We start from the raw sequence: 22,653 nt of genomic DNA, 5'->3' as shown, positions 1-22,653 counted from the left end.
GGCGGCTGCCCGCCCATCCCCGCCGGAGCCGGGGCCGCCCGAGCCCCTGGAGCCGCTGGAGCAGGGCGCGGATGTCCGCGCCCGCCGCCGCCGCCTGAGCCTCTGAAGTCTGCAAGTCCGCGGTCCCGGTCGCTGCTCAGCTGGGGGGCGGCGCCCGCCCGGCCGCTCCGCCCCGCGCGCCGGAACTCCGCCCAGTGCGCCTGTGCCCCGCGCCCAGGGAGCCCGGCTGGACGCGGCGGATACCGGAGTCAGCGGCGCGGCGGGGACACTAAGCGTCGGGGGGCGTGTGGCCCGAGGGTGGGACAAGCTAGGACGCCGCGGAGAGGAGAGGGCCCGTGAGGGACTGGGAGAAGGGTCCGGGAGAGAAGAACCAGGCTGGAAAGTGAAGTTTCGAGCGGGAGGGGGACGGGCAGCACCGCGTCCCCAGCCTGTACGATGCGGGGGCGGGGTAGAAACCCGAGACCCCAAGTACGTGCAGACCCAGGCCGGGCGCCTGGCCAGCAGGTCCGTCCAGCAGTGGTGGTGCTGTGGCCCCGTCGTGCAGACTGAGTCTGGAATGGCCTCTGGGCTGTAGCAGGGGCACCTGGCCGTGCCACTGCTGTGTGACCAGCCTGAGGCCGTCAGAGATGTTCCTGGCACCCACCCTCCACAGGATTTGAGTGTGCTTTGCGGAAGTTCAGACTCTGTCCCTTTCTGCGGCCCGCGGGGGAGGGGAGGACCAACTGTGGCTGCTGATGTGGCTGACTCACTGTTGAGTGTGCGGTGGACCCTGGAACACCCATTCCACAGAAAGGCTCTGAATTTGCCTGTCGAGGCCACCGCTCCTGTGCATCACTGCTGTGCTCCCTGCTGGTCCCCACTGTCCCTGCTCCAGAGTTAGTCTAGCACCCGATTCACCAGCTTTGCTCTTGATTCTTCGTGGTGGGGACCCTCTTGTGCATTGTAGGAGTTTAGCAGCATTTGGGCAGTGGCTGTCCCCCCATCCCCAGGCTTGGCAACCTGAACTGTCCCCAGATACTGCCAAATGCCCCCTGGGTGCCGAATTTCCCTGAGGTCCCTGTTCTAGTGGGACCCAGCCTGGTGAGTGCAGCGTGATGAGAGTGGCTGCCTTCACCAGGTGGTCACTGGGGCCCCCAGGTACCTGACATCCAGTGGGAGAGACAGGGGGACATAGGCAACCCAGAGGACACTGGCCTCTGGAAGGATGATAAGGGTCTGCCAGGCGGAGGGAGGGAGCTGTGGCACTCCAGGCAGCCACCCCTGGGATCACAAAAGCAGGTTTTTCTGCTTCCTCAGACTCTGGTGTTGGTCTGAGCGAGCTCCAGAGCCTGAAACAACATCAAATGGTGGAGAAATCTGACCTTGTTTTAGCATTTCTTTTCCAGGCAAGATATATTTCAGGAGGAATTTCGAGTGACCTGCGGGGGAGGGGAGTGACTTCCTGTGCCTATTATTTTCATGTTGCACCCTTTCATCTGGTTAGAGGTTTGGAAGTCTAATTTGGTTGTAGGGATGGAATCATCACCCTATGGAGAAGCCAGAGTCTGCAGGTCCAAAACAGATGGGGCTGAGAGACAGCCGCTCTCAGGAGTGCTGGGGCAACAGTGGGGGCGTCGTTCCACCTTGAAGGGGGTTACAACTGAAGAATCTGTTAGGGCAGCCCTGGAACAGTGCAGGTCAACCCACCCAGCCAAAGCCCGGAGCAAAGACCCTGCCTGGTCAAAAACAGTGATGTCATCCCAAGACCCAAAGTCAGCTTTGAGGCTAGAGGACTACACATGTGCATTCTGGGCTTGGGGGCCTGCTGTACCCCACACCACACCCCTGTTGCTGCAGGTACCAGGGTGCAGAACTGCTTTGAGAAGTGAGCCAACTGAAACTGCCACCCAGGCCGCTGGGGAGAGGGGTCTACTCGTTGGAATCTGGAAGCTGCAACCACCTCTGTGCCCACCGAGCCTGTCTACACAGCAGCACTTCTCACCTCGGGCACTGCAGGTGATAAAGAAATGCTTTATAAGCAGCCTGGCTGGGCACATCCACCCAAGAAGGACCCTGTGGCTGGTCAGGGTCCAGGTCTTCACACAGAGGAAGAGGCGGGGCAGCTTTAGGGCCCTTTCATATTACAAACGCGGAGTCAGTGCTACCAGCCTGAGTGACCTGCTCAGGGTTTTAGAATCCTGTAGTGACCGCTGGACCAAAGGGGAGAGCCGTCTCTGGGGTGACACGGAGCTCGTTCCCATCCCAGGCTCAGGGCTGTAACCTAGAAGGCTGCCAAACCACCTCTGCCCGGGTCCATTTCCCTAAAACAAGCTCAGCACGATGGTGCATGGAGCACTGACAGAGCAACGACACAGGAGCGAACGCTGCAGTCTTCAGTTGATTTATGTCGGTATTGGCTCATTGATTATAGCACCTGTGCACACTAATTGGAGATGCCAGTAAGAGAGGAATCTGGGGCAGGGGAGGGACTACATGGGAACCCTCTCTACTACCTGCTCAGTTTTCTGTAAACCTAAAAATTAAGACTATTAATTAAAAGTTCTGGCAGTCTTCTTGGAAGAATCTGATAGGATCTTGGGACCATCAGACCTAAGTCTCTGTGACAGGCCCTCACTTCTGGAGACACAGGTGCCTCTGGATTCCTGGAGGGTCCCTGAAGCAGGAATTTCCAGATTTCCCTCCTCCTGACAAGCGCCAGCCTCAGGGTGCGGCCGCAGCAGCAGAACTGGTTCCTCATATCGGCGCTCAGCTCTGGGGCTCCTGGCGCCTCTTCGCCCAGCAAGGTGGGGCTGATGAGCCCTCCTGGCCATGCAGAGCCACTTCCTGGTGCTCGTGGTGTCAGCTCTTGTGGGGGCATATGATGTTTGGGGCTGAGGCAGCAGGATGAGATGGGTCATGTCTGTCTGAGGCCACCCAGTGACCGCCTGCCCCGCTTCACGCCCTAGGGCTTGTCAGGGACAGGGAAACCCTGCAGGATCCCAGGCAGTCGGAGAACCTTGGGGTGTGTTAGTCCGTGGATGGCTGGGGGGGGGCACTTCCCAGTGAGGCTTACTGCCAGTTAAACCCAGGAAGGGGCCACAGCAGTGTCCCCACCCATAGTGGTAAAGGAGATGGGCGTCATGGTGTCCGAGAGAAGCTGGGCACCTCCCAGCATTCACAGTCCCCCCAACACCAGAATGCCCGCTGGAAGGCAGGGTGCAGGACCAGACCCACTGGGGTCAGATGGCAAAGCTGCCTGTCCCCACACCTGGGTGACAGCCCCACCGTCCTGCCCGAGTACCTTCCACAGCCCCAGGAAGCCAGAGGAATGGGGCACAGGCGGCAGAGGGATGGGGCTCAGTGATGACAGAGGCCACACAGCACAGCTCAGCGTACCCTTGAGGTGCACGCTCTGGGCCTCGCCTCTGCTGCGTATGGCGGGGCGGTGATGTGGGCGATTCCCACAGAGCTGCCTGCCCCACCCCATAGGTCCATGCAGAGCGCATAGTGAGGGAGTCCGTGGCCCAAACTCAGGTCAGTATCAACCTTCACTTGTGATCTGTTCATTCACTCAAGAAATGTTTCCCTGATACCTCCTGGGCACGTCTCTGTGGGGCGTTCCAGGGGTGCAGCCCCTGACTGGGGCCAGCCCGAGAGGCAGCAGTGGTGGCCTTCAGTGAGACCATGACCCATGGTTACGGCCGGACAACTGCAGCTCCCAAGCGTGCAGCAGGTGACCGTGCTGCCATCTCTCCAGTCGTTCTTTTTTTTTTTTTTCTTTTAACATCTTTATTGGAGTATAATTGCTTTACCATGTTGTGTTAGTTTCTGCTGTATAACAAAGTAAATCAGTTATATGTATACATATATCCCTATATCCCCTCCCTCTTGCGTCTCCCTCCCACCCTCCCTATCTCACCCCTCTAGGTGGTCACAAAGCACCGAGCTGATCAGTTGATCTCCCTGTGCTATGCAGCTGCTTCCCACTAGTTATCTGTTTTCCATTTGGTAGTTTATATATGTCCACGCCACTCTCTCACTTTGTCCCAGCTTACCCTTCCCCCTCCCTGTGTCCTCAAGTCGTCTTTATTCCTGTCCTGCCCCTAGGTTCATCAGAACCTTTTTTTCTTTTTTTTAGATTCCATATCTAACAATATGGTATTTGTTTTCCTCTTGCGGACTTACTTCACTCTGTAAGACAGTCCAGTCGTTCTTTTAAGTGTGGCAGGGACCCACCACCCGAGGAAGGAGGCTCGCTGGGGTGGGGTCTGTGGGGCTGGACACCCTTTCCCAGCCTCTGAACATCGGGGTGTGGCAGACCCTGTGGGTGATGGGTGGACCTAGGATCTGACATGGCCGTCTTTCTGGTCTGGTTCACACGGGCAGTGGGGTCAGGGTCTGTTTCTGAGTCTCATTACCTGCAAAGTGGGTGGGGTCTCGATTCTCAGGGAGATGTAGGGGGTGTGACATCATCACACAAAGCCTCATGTCAGGTGGGTGTGGTAACCTTGGCTCAGCACAGATGTTGATTCGGGGGTCAAGGTGCCATCTGACTCTCAGCAGGACTCGGGACCCTGTGGGGGGCACCTTCCTCCCAGCCCCCTCCCCACCACTCTCCCCAGAGCATGAGTTCTTTGAGACACTAACACAGCCCAGTCGCTGTAAATGCTTTCATTTTTTGCCCAGTCTTGAGGTCTTCAAATGTGTATTGATGGTCATTCTCTTATTCAAAATGTCCAGTCACCTGAATCTGCTCATTGAAGAATCAACTTCCTCCCCTAGAAACTAGACACTTCCAGAAAAACGTTAAAAGTTTTCCCAGACATGTCCAGGAAATTCTCTCTTTGGCATTCAAAAAATATTTTAGAGTACTTGCCAAATCACGTACGTGGGTCACGTGAAAACACCCAGACCCCCACCTGCTGAGGGAGGTCCGCACATGGACCCAGCACCTTCCCTGCTCAGCCCCCGGGCCTCCATCATTTCTGCCACTCTGTTTCCTCCTTCGAGGTCATTTTTGCTGACCTCCTCATAGGGACATAATTATTGTAATCGTGGTGAAATGATGGATCACGAGCAAATGCTTGTAATTTAACATTTAGCAACTGCAGCCGGCAACATGTAATTATGACGTGAAACAGCCCGGAGAGTGCTGGCTGGCCCCAACCCAAACACCTTCACGCAATCACCTACTTAACCTAATCTGCTGGCATGTTTGCTGTCTGTGCGGCAGTGAAAAGTGGGAGGGAGAAGTGAGGGGCTCCTGCCGGTCTGCCAGGTGTGTGCACGGGGTGAGCAGTGAAAGACAGTGCCGGGGGTATGATTATCCCCGCGCCCTCATCGCCACCTTGTCCAGCCTGGCCTTAGCAGCATCCCACTCTGCCAGGTGCTGAGCTGTGGTGACCCCACAGCCGTCACACCAGCAGGAATGTCTCTGTACCCGGAGTCCCCTGAGGCAGCGCCCCTTGGGGGAGAAGGACCCCAACCCCGCACCACATATTTGGTGAGTACGTGCTGCTCGTGGTTTAACAGCCCTCCTCACTCAGCTCACGCATCACTTCTCCTGGGAAGCCTGCTGGGCTCCATCTCAGCAACTGTCCCTGGCAGCTACAGGCCAGGCCTGGCAGTGCCCCCAGCACGTGCACGTTTCTACAACCGTGCAGTTGCACCCGCCCTGTCATCAAGGCTCCTGAGCTGGGCTGGGATCACCCCTGGGCCTGGAGACTCCAGGGTGGTGATACTGAGAGGGCAGGGTCCTGGCTGCTGGGGGTGGCGTGCCAGGGGCCAGGCCCAGAGATCCCGCTTCTGTGCATGGGTGCCAGCCTCACTGTCCACATCTTCACCGTGTGCCAGGCTCACCGCTCGACTGGAGCTCCCGTATGTTCCCATACGGGAGAATGGGAGTAGATGCTCCTCTGTCTCCCAGTAGGTGCTCACATGGGCTGCTCCCTAGTCAGCTGCCGGTTGAACCAGCTTCTGATGAAGGACTCAGAACCATGCTGCCTCCCTGAGGAGGGGAGTTTCTGACACAGCAGTTACCAATTTATGTCCCAGTTGTGCATTTTCAAAAGTCTGAAGCTGCACAAATCAGGTACCGTGCGCCCAGCATCACACACCCTCCGATCCGTCCACCCGCTGTCAGCGCGGGCACATCTGTATGTGTCTTGTGTGCACATTTGTTCATTTTCCACTGGGCCATTTATAAGTTGCAGAAGTCATGACCCTTCACCTTTAAATTCTTGAGAAAGAGTCGCCTGCCCCCAGGATCGTGCCAACACCACTGTGGTTCCAATAGCAGGTGAGGAGCTCACAGGGAGATGAGATCCCTCTGCAGAGAGGTCCGAGTTCCTGTTTTCTCAGTTGTTCCCAAAACCTCCCGTATGAGGAACACAGCCTCTCTCTGCCCCTCCCCCAGCCCGCAGCCCTGCCCCGGGACCCACCAGCCCAGGGCAGGCGGCCCTGGAGGTGCCAAGCCAGCAGTCCCATTCACATATGAATTCCCAGCCACACCTGCTGACAGCTGGACACAGGGTGAAGGGGACCCTGTCCAGCCCCCTGTGGCCCTGCACCCCTGTGCTTGCACATGGTGGCCTGTTCTGTAGGCCCAGGAATCTGGGCATCTGGCTTAGAGAAAGTGACCAGGGAAACTCTGGCCTTCAAGGAAACCAGGTATGAAATCCCCTTCCTGCCCAAGAAAAAGAGAAGGCAGGTTCAGCAGAGGGTCTGTGCACACCCTGGACGAGCCCAGGCCCACCTGAGCTCTCCCCGCCCAGGTCCCACGGTGCAGGCACACCTTGGTCCCAGGGGAAGCGGCACATGCTGGGGACAGGGGTGGGGGATGGAGTGGATAGTGCACAGTGCTGTTACCACCTGGGAACTGACCGAGTGGACTGGGCTGCCCCCATTTGCGGCCCCAGCTGGGAGCCCCAGGGACAGGCCCTCCCTGAGTCAGCTCTGGGTCACCGGCACCTCAGTGACTCAGCCCAGGGAAGCAGGCGGGGGCGGCTATAAAACACGCTTGTCTGGAGCCTGTGGGGTGGGGCCTCATCCCCCTCGTGCAGTTAGCCTCCCTCTCACTCGCCCAGCCCTGGGGAGAGGCCACAGTAGGCTGGGCAGCTCAGGGCTACCTCCACTGGAGGGGCTGAGGGCAGGCCTGTGGGCCCTGCCGTGGGGCTAGGGGGGAGGGAGGGGGATGACCCAGTTAATGGAGAAGGCCGGAGGTGTCACTGCGGCCATAGGCCATCGTCCACTTGCCCCGAGGGTTCCTTCTGGATGGACAGTGCAGATGAACCAGGAGAAGTAGGGAAGGTAGCCTTGGAGGACTGGGGGTCCCCTCGCTGAGCTGGTGGCCCGTGTGGACACGGTCGTGTGAGATCCCATGTGCTGTGTGGTCCTCACCTTCCCTGGGCCCCAGAACCTTGTGCAGGATGGGTGTGGAGTGCGGGCCCTGGGGGTCTGGGGAGGGTCCAGGGGGTGATCACATGGGCTAGGCAGACCAGGCGATGGTGTCGAGGGGACACAGGCAGGGGCTGGGGGAGGGACAGGTGTTGGGACCTGGGGCGGGAATGTGCAGGTGGGGCCGACGGCATGAGGAGTGTCAGGTCAGGTCACGGGTGCGGCCCCCTGAAGAGGACGCAGATGAGCTCACCAGGCAGTGAGCTGCTTTCATTCCAAACTCGTTCTTCTGGCCTCTGAAGTCATAGTGCGACGTGTGCTCTCCTTAAAGAAGGCAGAGGAAACGTTTATTCAAGAAAATACTGGGTGGGAGCTGGGAGCAGGGCCCAGGCGACGGTTCATGAGAACCGTCAAGTTCATGAGAAGATGTGGGCTGGGCCCCCCAGCTCCCAGCCCCGTGGCAATGTCCCCAAAGCAGCATTCCCCACCCCCCGCAGTGGTGTCAGCCTCTCCCCCGACGTCCACGTCTGAGGGGGTCAACCCTGTGGTTCCTGGGGAAAGGGTGACAGCCTCCCCTGAGGCTGCTGAAGGTGGGTACGAGGTGTGACCCATGAGGAGGTGGGCTATACTCTGGAAGAGTGACTTGGGTCTTCTGATTTATGGGAGCACACGCGAGGGGATAGAGGAGGGTGTGGGGTGCAGTGGAGGGAAGATCAAGGTGTTGACAGGGGCCCACGAGCAGAGGCTGCAGCTGAGGTCGCCGTGCGGGGGCAGGAAGGGCTCTGACTGGTTGGCTGGCTGTTGGCTGAAACACAGTCCAAGAGACGACCCCCCTGCGAGTGAATGGGAAATGCCGGATCTGCCTCTGTTTCCTGCAGAGGGAAGGGGCTCAGAGGCTGAGGTGACAGAGCATCAGGTGAGACCCTCTCACACACCTGGGAGCATCCAGACACAGCTTCCCCCACAACAGTGAGGAATAAACCCTCGAGGGGAGCCCTGGCAACCCTGAAGGGCTCCGATCCCCTTCTCTGTGGGTCAGAACTTAGAGTGGGAGGCACGGCCGCTCGGTCGGGAACCCTAAGTGCAGCGAGAGTGATTGGCTCCTGGGGTGACCGGGCCCCACGGGGGCGCTCGGCTGCCAGGATCAAGGTGGGTGTGTTCACCACGATGGACAGCGAGGAAGCAGGTCACCTGGCACAGACTGTGGCCTTGGTGTTCCTAGAAGTGAGACAGATGGGAAGCCCGCTGGATTCTTACTCCATCTGTGTAAGCAAAGAAGTTCTAGGTCAGGTGAACAAAAGTCTAACCCGAATCATAAACACAGAGTCGTGGCTTTGACATCAGTTCCCAAACTAGGGCGGATTTACAGGCCTGGAAGCCCCCAAATGAAGGGGAGGCCAGGTGCCCTCAAGGAGGGACCCCCATACACGGCCAGCAATTCATATTATTACTCTTTCTCCCCCACCCCTCTTCCCCAAGGGACCAGCGGCCTTTCACCAGCATAACTGTGCCTCAGGGAAAAGGAAATGCTCAGAAGTTTCAGGATGACTGCACGCTGCTGCCTCTGAACTGACCCTGATTCCAAGACCCGAAGCATCACTGGTGTTGCAGTCAGAGTGGGGCTCACGGAGGTCAGGTGGTCAGTGGAATCTTAGCTCAGGTCCACCTCGCAGTGAGTCCAGCGGGTCCCAGAACCCATCCTGCGTCTATTTCCCCAGTTCCAGTCTGGATTGGAATAGGCACCCTCAGCAGCTGGCAGAATCCCATATTGCTTCCCTGACCTGCAGAGTGAGGGCTCTTCTGGTGGGAAAGGCCAGGGAAGCCACTAGAATAGCCTCCACCGAGTGAACCAAAGTGACACTGCGTTCCTGGAGGGACGGCAGGGATGAGTGCCACCATCGGGGGCTGGCAATTCCCACCACATCCCCATTCAACTGTCCTATCTGGCAGAAGAGAGTGGGTCTTGGAGAGTGACAGTGGATTATCATCAACTTAACCGGGCGGTGACTCCAATTGCAGCTGCTGTAACAGCTGCGGTTCCATTGACTGAGCAAATTAACACATCCCTCGGTACCTGGTATGCAGCTAGTGATCTGGAAAATGCCTTTTAATCCATCCTAGTCCAGAACGCCCACCAGAAGCAGTTTGCCTTCAGCTGGCAAGGCCAGAGATACACCTTCACTGTCTTAGCTCAGGGGTACACCCCCTCTGTAGGCCTATGTCACAATTTAGTTCTCGGGGAGTTTGAGCCATTCCCTTCCACGAGGGGGCACGTTGGTCCCCTGCCTTGATGACATCACGCCGATGGGAAGTAGTGAGCAGTAAGGAGCAACTACTCTAGACTTACTAGTCAGACGTTCGCATGTCAGACGGTGGGAACTACATTCAACTAAAGTTCAGGGGGAGGCTTCCCTGGTGGCGCAGTGGTTGAGAGTCCGCCTGCCGATGCAGGGGACACGGGTTTGTGCCCCGGTCCGGGAAGATCCCACATGCCGCGGAGCGGCTGGGCCCGTGAGCCATGGCCGCTGAGCCTGCGCGTCCGGAGCCTGTGCTCCGCAACAGGAGAGGCCACAACAGTGAGAGGCCTCGTACCGCAAAAAATAAAAAATAAAGTAAAATTCAGGGGCCTTCTCCCTCTGCGTGGGACATGCTGAGACATCCTTCCTAAGGTGAAGGTTGAGCTGCTGCATCGGCCCCTCCCAGAACCACGGCAGAGGCACAAGCCTCGTGGGCCTCTTGGGGTTTTGAGGCAACCTATCCCTCACTTGGGTGTGTTACTCCGGCCCATTTTCTGAGTGAGCTGAAAAGCTGCTGGTGTGAGCGGGGCCCCGAGCAGAAGAAGGCCCTGCAGCAGGTCCGGCTGCCCTGCAGCTGCGCTGACACATTCTCTGCATGTTATTTGGGGAAAACCATCTTCACTTGCATTTACCGTTCCCCATCTGTAAATGGACCTGATGAAATCATGGTGTGGACCCTGCAGGGGCTGCGGGGGCCCAGGTGGTGCGTGCCTAGGCTCCAGGGTGGGTGAGGGCCCTGCTTTCCTTTGTGATTCAGGAGCATGGACCCTCCTCTCCCTCCGTCCTCCCCACTGTCCAGTACTGACCCCCCTTAGCCCAGAGCAGCAGTGGCAGCCACTGGAAAGCGCTGGTGTCGGTTTTACCCTGGAGCGTGGAGGGGCCATCTGACTCCAGGTACCCTGGGCCCCTCGCTGATTCCTGGTGGGGAGGCGCCATCCCACCACCCCTAGACTCTGCCGGCCAGCCTCACGTGTGATGGAGAAAACGAGGTGAAAGATTATGACTGAGTCTAGAGAGCTCATTGAAATGTTTAAAGTCATCCTTCTTAATTTTAAAAAGTAAATACTTGTTGAAAAAAGGTCAATTCTTCTGGAGGTACTGAGAGGAAAAAGGAGGGATTTCTCCTTGATCCTCCCGGCCGTGCAGCACAGTCAGTGTGTTTCCCAGTGTCCTCTGGGTGCTGCAGGTGTGCGTGAGTGTGCATGTGCACATGTGTGTGCATGTGGAGAGTTCTGCAGGGATTCGGTAAACTAAGTAAGGCGCGTCCACGGAGGCCCCACTGCACCCTCGGCCCCAGCAGGAAATCTGCAGGGCGCTATATGGACCATGAGGCCGGCGTGGGTGCCTGTGGGACAGGTTCTGGATTTCAAGGCCAATTTTAGAGAACAAATTGCCTAGCTGGGGGCTGGTGGCATGACTTTCCTTCTCGTGGTCGTGGTGTCGCCCGGGGGGACGCAGCACCAGCCGGGGCGCCGGCATGAGGGTGCAAGGAGAAAAGACTTAAGCCTGTTGGTGTCAACAGGAAGCCCTTTTGTTGGCGTCTTTGAATTCTGTCTGTTCTCACTTCTTTCAAGTCCGGCTGAGGGCGGGCAGAGCGGCTGCCATCTCCCTGGGTGACCAGCCTCTGAATGTCCACAGTCTCCTTTCCTGGCGACTGCCCAGCCCGCCCACCCCGCGGTCCCCCCGACTCTTTCTAGGGTCTCAGGTCCCCCGAGGCCGCAGCCATAGGCAGGGATGCAACATGGCTCCTGGGGTGCTGGCCCGCTGAGCCCAGGCCCTCCTGCCCACCCCTCACCCAGCGAAGGTCTAGACTGGGCCCTCCCCAGGAAGGAGCCAGACTGCCATCCTCAGGGTGGTGGTCAGGGCGGTGCTAGCAGGTGGGCAGGTGAGAGCCCCCAGGTCCAGCTCCCTGAGACGCCCATGTCTTGCTCAACCCTGCACACAGTAGGTGCTCAACAGGACTTTGAACCAGAGACAGGTTCTGACCTCAGCAGATGTGTACTTGAAAGGCCCGGCGTGACCAGTCTCCACCACATCCTGGGGGAAAGGTGTCCTGCACAGCATCCCATGGCCGTTGGGTGTCTGCTACTCAGCCCGTCGCTCCGGCCACGTGGGGCCATGTTCTGGGCGTCGCCCATCTCCCTCGTCCTCTGCACTGTCTCCCCGAGGGCATGAACTCCAGCCACACCCTTCACGTAGCCCAACTCGGGAGGCCAACTCCAGCCTCCAATACCTCCTTCCCTGCCTCAGAAGAGAGGCGAGAAGCCACTGGACTAACTGGCATGGCTTGTGTGCCTGTGAGCGAGGGCCGTGAGGTGGGAGGAGGGACGGGCCCTGGCCCTGGCCTCAAGTCATGGTCGATGCCCCAAGGCTCCTGCAGGCACCCACACTAGCTGTGGGGGAGGGAAAGGCAGCACCTTCCAGAAGGGCCTTCTCTGGCTGTCTGAGGGTCTCAGGGCCAGACCCCATCACCAGTACTCAGCACTGAGGGCCTGTTGCTGAGAGCCTGGTCCCTGGTTCCCAGCTCCACCGTGGGGTCCGTGACCCTGTGCCCCTGCCCACGTCATGGGAGTGATGATGGCGGCCCCTTGGGGTGACCCCAGGAACCGCACCCCCAGGATCAGCCTGGTGTGCAGAGCTGTTCTTGTTGACACACTTCCAGGCTGTCTTGTGTCTTGTTTTGTTTTGTTCTTTCCATTCTTCTGCTTGCAAGGGTGATTTCTGTGTATCATAAGCAGCTTTAATCATTTCCTGAAAAATCACTATTTTAGGCAAACTGCGAGGATTTTTCCTTCTGAGAAAGGCAAGGTTAGAAAGGATCATCAAGCTTTCTAACAAAGCAGTGATGCCCCTTCCAAGTCCCATCTGGGCCTTTACGCTCCGTCGCCCACACGTAAAGTGCCTCGTCCCCGCGGGGCACAGAAGAGGAAGGTTTCATCCCCGCCGGGCGCGCTCCCTACAGAAGAGGAAGGTTTTGGAGGCACTTTCCCTTAGTTAAATGCCACGTGTTTCCTGTACGTCCCCAAATGTCCAAGCAGGAAGAACTAAACCTCAAAAAGCAAAAATAGCTGTGTCTCCCCTCAGATGGCCCTCAGCCACAGAGCGCCATCTGTGCTGCCCACACTCCTAGGTCCTGGGTTACCATTTCTTGTCATTTTAAATCTGAGCTGAGCCAACCTAACCTAACCCCACCTCATTCCCAAAAAGACTAAAATTTGCTTTTCTTCACTGGCTCAGAGGCCTTTATTTCAATGAGGTCCCCGTAAGTCCCTGCAGGGCACCAAGACAAAACACAACCTCAGATATGTGAGCAGAGGGAACGAGGTGAGTGGGGTGGGTCAGGCCTGGTCAGTGTGGGCTCTCCATGTCCCCCATGCCCTCCAGACCTGGGACCAGGAGTGGCCAGTGTGGTCAACCGGATGCAATGCCTGGGCTCAGAGTGTCCAAGGGGTGAAACAGCCATCACTGGGAGAGGAGGGGAATCTGAGAGAGGCCTGGCCTGGGGCCTCATGGTGACCCTACCCTGGCCGACACGGCACTCTGCTGCTTTTAGTAACGTTTCTCCAAATTAGGGCAGACAAGAAGCCAAGGGATAATCCAGTAAGGGTGACAGGTAACTCGGTGTCACCCTTCTCACCAGGCAGCCCACGGGTTTATGCCTTCACCATCCCCTCCCTTTCCAGTCAGGAAGCAGGCTCTGCATCCCACAGGCTAGTCATGGGGAAGCTGGTTCCCCAGGTAGCTCCAAGGGGTCCTCCGGACCCAACCACTGGCCTCACCTCGTGGTCACATGTGGCCCGGACCCTGACAGCCAGGACATGTGTGCACGGTCATGGGGCAGAACCTGGGCCAGGCAGTGGCCAGACAGAGAGGAGGGCAGAGCTGAGTCTGGGAAACAACCACCACTGCTGTTGAAGATGTTCTTGCACTTTCCTGGCAGAAACAGAGGTAATGCAGAGGAGGAATCCCACAGGAAATGGCAACCTGGTGACATTTCGGGGTGTCCTCACCAGAGTGGAGATGGAGGGGCCATGGGGGAGTCCCTGAGCCTGGGCTCGGGGGTTCCTCATGCTGGACATGGCCCACGGAGCCCAGGCTGTGGTCCCTCAGGGTGGACATCGCATCTGTCCCTGATGGTGTGGCTGGTAATGCAGACCATTTGGGGCGTCGACAGGCAGGGCTGGCCCTGCGGGGGGGGGTGATGGCCACAGAAGGTCAGGAGTCCAAGCCTTGTTACGTCCCAGAGTCACCCTGAAACATTCTGGGCCAGGAAACTTTCCCAGGGTGAGCCGACTGGGGAGGGGTGACCAGGCCCCACAGCCTGGGGCATGAGAGCATCTTTGTCCCCACCTGCTGGGGGGTTGGGCAGGCTTAGTCCTGTCTGCCTGGGACTAGGTGCCCCTACCTCTCCGTGACGCCGTCAAACAGCTTCACGTCCCCTGAGCCCTGGCCGTGCCCAGGCCCTGTCGGCCACTGGTTCTTGCTGGTGCTTGGTGACCAACAGTCCTGATTTTCTGGGACTGACGGGTTTCTGGGATGTGGGATTCTCAGAGCTAAAACCAGAAAGGTTGCAGGCAAACTGGAATGAGTTGGTCAAGGTCGGTTCTGCTGACACTGGAGGGAGGAGGCCTCTGACGTGGGTGCCACGCTGGCAGGAAGCTCTGCCACTCCTAGCCACTCAGGCGTCCGGGGACAGTGGGACCCACGAGCAGAGAGGGGCTACATCCACTGACAGTACTGGCAGGGCCTGGACTCAGCTGCACCTGACACTGGTCTCACCAGGACACTGACAACCAGCCAACCCCATGTTTTCAAAGCCAGTTTAAACCAGTTCAGCCAGGAGTACTGGTTCACACGCTCTCCAAATGCACGTGTTGGGCAATGGCACGGAGCGAGGTCAGCACCAAATCTGAAAGCCAGATTTGGGCTTTGTGGAAATGTTCCTCGAGGCTTCACGGACCAGATCCCATCTGGACCTTTCCCCTTGTCACTTTGTCTGTCCCGGCTCAGACCTGCTCCATCCAGCTGACCCTTCCCTGTGATGGCTCCAGCAAGGGCCCCACGTGGACTCCACGCAGGCAGCTTTTCTCCCCAGCTGCCCCGGCAGCTCCCTCACAGTCTCCCCACCCCAGCCCCTCCCTCAGGGTCTTCACACCACTCAAGCATGCAGCCATTATTAGTCTGTTTTGAAGTTGAGGACATGAAGCTGAAGGGAGGCTGTGATGCCCTGGGATCTGCATTACACCCTGGTGTCCCCACAGTACTCCATGTGGGCCAGGAACTGGCTGCCGCTGCCCTGGAGCAAGATGATACACGGGTGCCCAGCGGTCAGAGAAGGCCTTTCTCCACAGCCAGGCTACTCCAGGCTACTGCAGGGTGGTAGGTCTGAGGCAGGACCTAGAAGGCCATGCAGAAGCCGGGCAGCTCCCAGCTCACCAGGGGGCAGCCAAAGGCATCTCAGAGGCACTGCAGTGGCTGCCGGTGCCTCCCTGGGCTCCAGGGGGAGTGAAGGGCCCACTGGCTGAGAGGTGAGGCCAAAAACCCTTCACCTGTTCAAGGCTTTGTGGTTTGGGCCCTGCACAGCTCCATAAAGACCCCATGCAACTTCCTTCACTTGGCCCTCTGCAAATCACTGAGTCTCACCAGCCCAGCCAATAGCCTACAGCCGGACCCCAGTGCCAGGAAACCTGAAACTCAGGTTTCTTGCCACCAGCACAGAGTTTATCAGCAGTGCCTCTAACCCCATTTAACAGATCTCCGCACATTCGTGGGTCTTCTCAGGAGAAACTGTCTTTCAGCCAATCTGCGGTGGGCAAGCAGAGGACAGACGGAGCTCCCTCAGTGGGCTGGTTGCAAACTTGCGATTTGTTGAATCACTGGTTGGAGCACCAATTGTCAGACTGGGACAGATTGGCCAGAGCCAGTGTTTCGGGGCCAATTCTCCTTTCCTCCCAAGTCTGGCAATGCTCAGTGTTGCTGGTTATTATTTCTTGTTTTTCTGTATCTTTAGTTCAGGAAGCTCAACAGTCATGCCAACAAGCACAATGGGCAGCGTAAAAACGCCAGACGTGTCCTCAAAAGACAAGATTTGCCCTAAAATACTCTTGCATTTGAGTGTTTGTTTAAAAAAAATTAAACCCGCTCCTATTTGCTTAGGGCTCCGTCCATTTTAACAGATTTTTAAAACTTTGCAGTATGTACCAAAGCGATGCCAAGTCCCCTTACAGAGAGATCTCCCCGCTGGGGAAAGATGAAAGAGTCACGGACATCGGTGACCAGTGAGAGGGCTCAGCTCGGGGAGGGGGTCCACACAAACTGTGGCTTTGATGATGTTCCGCTCACTTGTCCTGGGCAGTGGAACCAGGGCAGGGATGTGAGAGAAGAGTCCCTACCCAGCTGCCAACGTGGGTCCCAGGAGGGGACCGCATGACCCCAGAGTTGTCATATAGTCCAGTTCTAAGAGGAGCTGGAATCCAGACTCTGTGGGACTCCTGAGAAGCTGGATGTGGCTGGGTGGTGGGGGGTGGTTGCAGCCGCGTCCACAGACTTGGAACTGCACCACGTGAATTCCGGGAGAGCCTGAATTATCACCTGACTTTACTGTCCATCCTGATCAAAATAACCAGCCGTTTATCCAGACAGAATACACCTGGTGTTTGGCAATTTCTACACTGACCATGTGAAATTTTGAGTTATTTGATAACATTATTAGGACTCTAACTAGATCCAGTGTAGACACCGTCTCCTGTTCTAGATTTCATTACGGGTAGACCGTCCCGCACGCATTCATTCATTCTTTCCTTCCTTCCTTGTTTCCTGAGCATGTACCCTCCTCTGTGCTATTCTGGGTCAGAGGCTCCTGTGAACAGCTGAGCAGTGTCTTCACGGACCTACCTTCCCAGAGTGAGCGAAGCAACACGGGGATTTCAGGGATTCTGGTGAGAGGGGCGCAGGGCTGTGCACTCCGCCCGGGATGGGCACTCTGCTTCCCCACTGGGCTGAGGGCCGACGTGCCCTGGATGCAGGTGTGCAGAGCCAGCCGCGGCCTCCTTCAGGCCCCACTTGGGCCCTCTTGGGAACCAGCTCCCTCACTTCTCAGCCTCCGCGTCCTGGCCCTGCATCGGCAGCCGGCTCACGTGGCCTCTGGACTCTGCCAGCCGCAGGGAGTTGGCAGTGGACAAAAAGACTGTCCCTGCCCCCACTGAGGCGACAACTTAGGGGGAGACAGTGCCGTGAGCACTTAGCGGGAGGATCCCGTGCAGATGGGGCCAGCGGGGCAGTGGGGTCTCTGAGGAAGTGAGCCGTGGGGAAGGCCGTAGAATGTGAAAAGATAAAAGTGTGTCAGTGTTTGTACTCGCCCCCTCATGCTGGGGCTTTATGCATTGATTTTCCTCACTGCCTTTCATAGCCTGCGACTCCTCAAGCTGGTGGGTCCAGGGCCAGGTCCTTGGAGGGGAGGGGGGGTTGTGAGGGCAGGACGCTGCCCAGAACCATGAAGGGGTCAGAGGTTTCCCCTCATTTCAAGCTAACAGGATGGCTGGCCGGCCACATTCTCCAGGTGCTGACCGAAAACACAGGCTCCTGGGGTAGAGTGAAGCAGTTTATAACTCACAGTAAAAGCAGTGGCCAAAGGGTCAGGATCAGCGTGTGTGCATGGGTTCCCAGAGTCCCCATTCCCCGGGGGTGACACGACAGGGCCCAGACAGATGCTGCACGTCCGCCCTTCCTACTGGAGGGCACCATGACCTCATTCCTCAAGGCTGCTCACAAAACAGCCCAGGTAACAGGATGCCCAGCTGAGTGTGGAGGAGCATGGGAGACCCATGCAGGAGTGTCTCGCGACAAAGTCCAGTTAAGGAAGCTTTGAGATCCAGCCTCAGGTCTCAGGGTCAGGGAGGCAGTGCTGAGGGCCAGGCAGTGGCTGTCCCCAATTCACATCCAGGCCACTGATTCCTTGGTGGCTGCTGGATGCTGTTCCCTCATCAGTGGGTCACGATCCAGTCTGCCTCTTGGGCCTGGTGACCTGTGAGTGGGCAGCATCTCCGTGTGGGCCAGTCCTAGGAGGCGGAAGGCCCAGCATGGGCTGAGGGAATGGATGGCTCCTCACAGGGAGGGATGGCTGGCGTTTCCCTCCTTGCATCTTCCAGACTCTCACTGTGCCCCATAAAAGGGGAAAGCCGGTGCTGGACCCTGCCCCACGACGCACCCCGCTTCCTCACTAACCATCTGGCCAGGCCCCAGCGGCCCTGGCTTTGACAGTGACATCAGCAGCACTGGCTGGTGGCCCCTAAAACCTCTGGTGTCCCCACTCCTCCTCCAAGTTCTATCAGATGTGAATTTATCCAAGCCCTTTCTCCCACAGATGACATCTTCCTGTTAATATCTCAGAGGAAGATGTCTGACTGGCCTCTCCTGGCCTTTCACCAGACACCATCCAACTCACGGACAGGGGTTCAGGCGCTAACACCCTGTGCTGTGCACGCAGCTCCCACAGGCACCTGGCACCCACCTGTGAGTCATCCCGAATTTGAAGAGCAGTTGCTTAAATCACTTCAGAATGATCCACGTGTGCTAACTGTACAATGTGGTGGTTGGAGGTGATGCTATTTTGCGTTTCCATTTGCCTTCCTGATCACACATCAGGCTCCTCTGGCCTTTTGATCAGCCCTTCCCACCCTCTTGGTCCTGACTCTGAGTCGAGCCAGGGCCGCTGCACACCTGGCCTGCAATGTGCTGTGCACCCCCGTGCTGGGGGCCACCTGTGGGATCCCGAAGTGCAGGGGAGGTAAGGCTTCTGTCCCTCACACTCAGGTGGACAACTCTCCAGGGCTCTGGGAAGGTCCAAGGGTTCAGCTCCAATTGCCCATGATAGAGGCCCCCACAAGGCATCATGCTGGTCCCGGACTCGCTCCTCCCCTGCCTCACTCCCCTGCCCCAGCTTCCTGGGAACAAAAACCCTCACTGCAAAGACCCCGACTCAGTCTCTGCTTTCTGGGCTAAGGGGTTGGGCACCCAGGCCAGGACACACATTCTATGTGATACTTGAATGGTCCCATCAAATCCACACCAAACATTTGCCCAGCTGTTAACTGAATGCTTCCTGTGATGGAAACCTCATTATTTCTCAAGGCTGGTAAGAAGTCCAGCTCCAGCTTCTTCTCAACACAGTGAGTCTCAACTAGCCTTTACAAAAATGAGAATGTAGAAAACAGGACACTGGTGCACATCACACAGTCACACAGATGGTTGCTCCCCCGTGAATGGATTTACTATCAGGGCACTATGGCCACCAAGGCAGCCCATCTCCGACAGTCCAAGTGCACTGTCGTCCATGGTGCTGGGTGGCTCCTTACCTCCCAGCAGCATCACTGCCCAGTGGAAGTCCAGCTGCATCTTTTGGGGTTCATCCCATCAGGAAACTTGGACAGGACACTTGCTTGGAGGTCTTGCAGTGTGGGCTGTAGGGGAACGTCCAGCTGCTGGCATTCAAGCTTGACCTCACCCTTCACGGGTGCACCCAGGGCAGACTCATTCTGACTTTGGGCCCAGTGTGGCCGAGTCCAGACCTATGCCCATCTTTGCTTCCTATACCCACATTGTAAGAGGGCTGTTGGCATTTTAAATTTTGTAGGCCCTGGCAGTTGGCACTGAGTTTTCTGAATACAACCAGGATTCTCCAACAGTCTGCAGAAACAACATTTAAAAATAAAGAAAAATGTCAGTCACTGGGTGAGCCAAGAGCTGTGGGAGACCTGCATCACTTCCTCTCCAGGGGCCCATGACTTTGTCACCTCCTCATCCTACCCCACATCCTCCCTATGTCCGTGTCCCTCTGGAGTGGTGGTGTCAGGCCCCATAGTCTGGTCCCTCTGTTGAGAATGTTCCTACCATGAAGAGAAGAATCTCAGCAAACCCTGCACTTCTGAAGTGCCTCTTGGCACTCTGAATGTTTGCAAAAAGCAGACTCCAGCCAAATTTTTATTAGGGGGAAGGCAGTGAAAAGCAAACTTCTGGCAACAGGAGATGTACAGGAAGCAAGACAGGAGTAGCCAAGCCCAATTCCGATAGCATGTGCTGTGGAGGTGCCAGACGCCGTGGGGACCCCTTATCTCTTCCTCCCACTGATTACTGAGGCAGTCCAGCTCCAAAGCCCACAGCACATTCTGGAAGCTATCAAGCGACTTTTTACCTAGTCCCTTAAAATGAAACTATTCCTAATACATCAACCCCTGGAGCACATCAAGTCCTTGGAAACAAATTCTCAGATTGTTTTTGTGCCTTATCCTTTGTAGATAGGATGCATTTTTACTCATCTGACCTAAGCGTTTCAATCTGTGCAAAAGGCTTTGAAAATATTGATGCAGTTTAAGGAAAAATGACATTTGAAGTGATGCTTACAAGACATGAAACAGAAGTTCGGCTTTATCATAATTGCTGCTTTGTAGAATGATTTGCATTTAACATTAGTTTGGGGCGGTAAAGGCTATGACGTGCTCACTGACCCAGATGGGTCGGGGCACCGACGTGACAGGTGGTCCCCTCGGCCCCCGGGCGGCGCGGGCCCCGGGGCCCGGTGCTCCACAGGGGGCCGCTCAGGCGTCCCGTCGCCAGTGCAGGGGACCGTCACCTGCTCTTCACACAGAAACTTTCCTGGTCAGAGAAGGGACACACGTGGGAAGGCGTAGCCACCGGGACAGCGCAGCATCTTCCCACAAACCCCACCTTCTGCACAACCCAAGAATTCCTGTAACACTTGCTTCACTGCGGATCTCTGAGCAGATCAGATGAGCTCCCTCGGGGCGGGGGTGGGGGGAGGGCGTGTGCGTGTGCTTGTGGCTGTGGCGGGGTGAAGGGTGGGGGAGCGGCTGTGCCTGTGGCTGTGGCTAGACTGTTCTTCCGCCGCTCTAGGCCGCGCCTCTCCACTGCCTGCAGGTCCCCGCTGGATCGACGTCCCTCTGCGCCAATCGGAGGCGCCCGGCGTCGGCCCCGCCTCCCGGCGAGCCGCCCGCGCACGCGCCGTAGGCCGAAGTGGGCGGGGCGGCCCGAGGAGCGCGCGCCATGCAGGCCAGCGGGTACACGGCTGCCGCCCTCGGCCAGGCCCGCGCCCCCGTCCAAGTGGTAGGTGCTGGGCTGGCGGGGGTGGGAGGTGGGGATGGGGGTGGCGCCCCGTCCCTCCTCGCCCCTCCCCGCCCCTCAGCTCTAGTACCGCTCCCTGACTCTCTGTCTCCCCGACTCTGCGGTCGCCTCCTGTCCCCTCCTCTCCTCTCCTTTCAACTCCGTCCCTCTCTCCTCCGTCCTCCTCCTCCCCGCTCCGCTCCCCTCTATCCCTCCCTCCCTCCTCTCCCCATCCTGGGTCTCCATTTCCCACACCACCACCGCCGCTTCTCTTGGGCAGCCTATGAGGGTCTCTGCCCAAATCAACGTTAAAGCACCAGCAAGAGTGCCAACAGAGATTAATCAAGGCTCATCTTTGGCAGAAATTAACATTATGTTTTGTATTGTAGATCTTGAAAACAGTAAAAATATTCTTTCCTTTAAAAAATAATTCCAAAGTAAAGTAAATATGTAAGTAAATTAGGGATCTATTTATGTGGATAACATAAATGCAGGAAGGGATACCACTGTTGAATCAGATCCTCAGAGTAAAGAACTTGACAGAAGTGTATTTTCAGTGCTTATATCTGTGAGCTTTTCATAACCATATTCAGATTTAGATTTAAAATATCTATATTCTGTATAGATATATAATTCGTACATATATGCATGTATGTATGTTTGCACGTGTATGCATGTGTAGACACACGCTCACACCTGGATGACCTGTGTTTCTGTCTTCTTACTTGGGAATGTGTCCACTCTTTGTTAGGGTATAAACTCAAGGGTGAGGACCGACTGTAACTTCTATCTTTGGGTATTCTGTATTGCTTAATGTGGTAATATACAGAATTAAGACAAATCCTGTAATCAGTTGTTTTGTTGGCAGTCAAGATTCACTGGTTTTACTCCGTACACTTCATACATTTTTGTTTTATGTGGGCCCTATGAGAAGTGGACAGTGCCAAACTATCCTAAACGGAGTAGAGCAAAGGAAGAGAGAGCTGGAGGGAGGTCACTTCCCCTTTTCCCAGCCCCGCCCCCATACTTTGTTAAAGCAAGTGTAGGGGGTACTTAAAAGGGTTTCTTTGTTGCAGTTTCTCTAACATCATGGTTTACTGAAAATGCTTATTTCATGAGCGGGTTCAAGATACACAGATGCTTGTTTCAACCAAAATGATGATGTTTCTGACCACTGATTGGGAAACACATGAATTTGCCGTTGAATTGGGAACATTTTTGATGCCTTTCAGATTTTTGTTTCCTTTTCAAAAGCATCCAAAAGACCAATTCTGGGAAATCTAAGACAATAAATCTTGAGAGGAGGCATAGACACCTTTTTTTTTTTTTTGTCAGGACATATTCTTTCCCTGGAAGCCTTATTCTGGGTTACTCTGTAAGTCAGGTCTTGCCCTTTGGAAATAAGCATTGTGTGGATGGTAATGGGGAAGTAAATTAGAGCCATGGAAAGAGTATTCAGTTTCCACACTTGTTTCTCAATCGTTTTGTTTTGAATTCCAGTCTGTTATCCTCCCGGTCCATGACGCTGAACCGTGGCTGGACGAGTGCTTGGGGTCTGTTTTGCAGCAGGACTTCGAAGGCTCCATGGAGCTTTCCATTTTTAATGATGCCAGTAAGGTATTTATGAACTTCCTGCTGGTGATTTAGCCCTAGTGTAAGTCCCCTCTGACTGTTTGGAGGAAAGTTTCCTGACCTGCCAACGTCCTCGTGCTTTCAGGACAAGTCTATGACTATCATTGAAAAATGGAAAGAGAAGCTGGAAGGTTCCGGCATCCTTGTGGTCATTGGAGGGCACGATTCTCCTTCTCCTCGAGGAGGTCAGTAACCGTGTTTAGTTTATTATTCTTATCGACTTATGTACTTAAAT

At 56.3% G+C, this 22,653-nt stretch overlaps 1 protein-coding gene across 9 annotated transcripts in view; it reads left to right on the top strand.

Annotated features, from left to right (window-relative positions):
• Positions 1 to 4,121: 4,121 nt before the first annotated feature.
• The window catches only part of QTGAL (queuosine-tRNA galactosyltransferase), a 134,253-nt gene continuing 115,721 nt past the window's right edge, over positions 4,122 to 22,653 (top strand). For 2 of the 9 annotated variants that reach the window (XR_003427628.1, XR_003427627.1), the window contains exons 1-3: positions 4,137 to 5,482; positions 22,287 to 22,403; positions 22,504 to 22,603. Coding sequence is in view for 3 of the 9 variants with exons in the window: in XM_027081148.1 (XP_026936949.1) it covers positions 5,408 to 5,482; positions 22,287 to 22,403; positions 22,504 to 22,603 (292 nt within the window). In the remaining 6 variants the exon portion in view is untranslated. Of the gene's footprint in view, positions 5,483 to 20,611; positions 20,790 to 22,286; positions 22,404 to 22,503; positions 22,604 to 22,653 lie in introns of those variants that run through there. The other 7 variants (XR_003427631.1, XM_027081148.1, XR_003427632.1 and 4 more) reach the window with 7 other exon arrangements.

The sequence above is a fragment of the Aethalodelphis obliquidens genome, unplaced genomic scaffold (genome assembly GCF_003676395.1).
Source record: "Aethalodelphis obliquidens isolate GAN/ISIS:26980383/991018 unplaced genomic scaffold, ASM367639v1 scaffold44, whole genome shotgun sequence".
NCBI classification, from domain to species: domain Eukaryota; kingdom Metazoa; phylum Chordata; class Mammalia; order Artiodactyla; family Delphinidae; genus Aethalodelphis; species Aethalodelphis obliquidens.
This window is presented reverse-complemented; position numbering and strand designations above follow the sequence as displayed.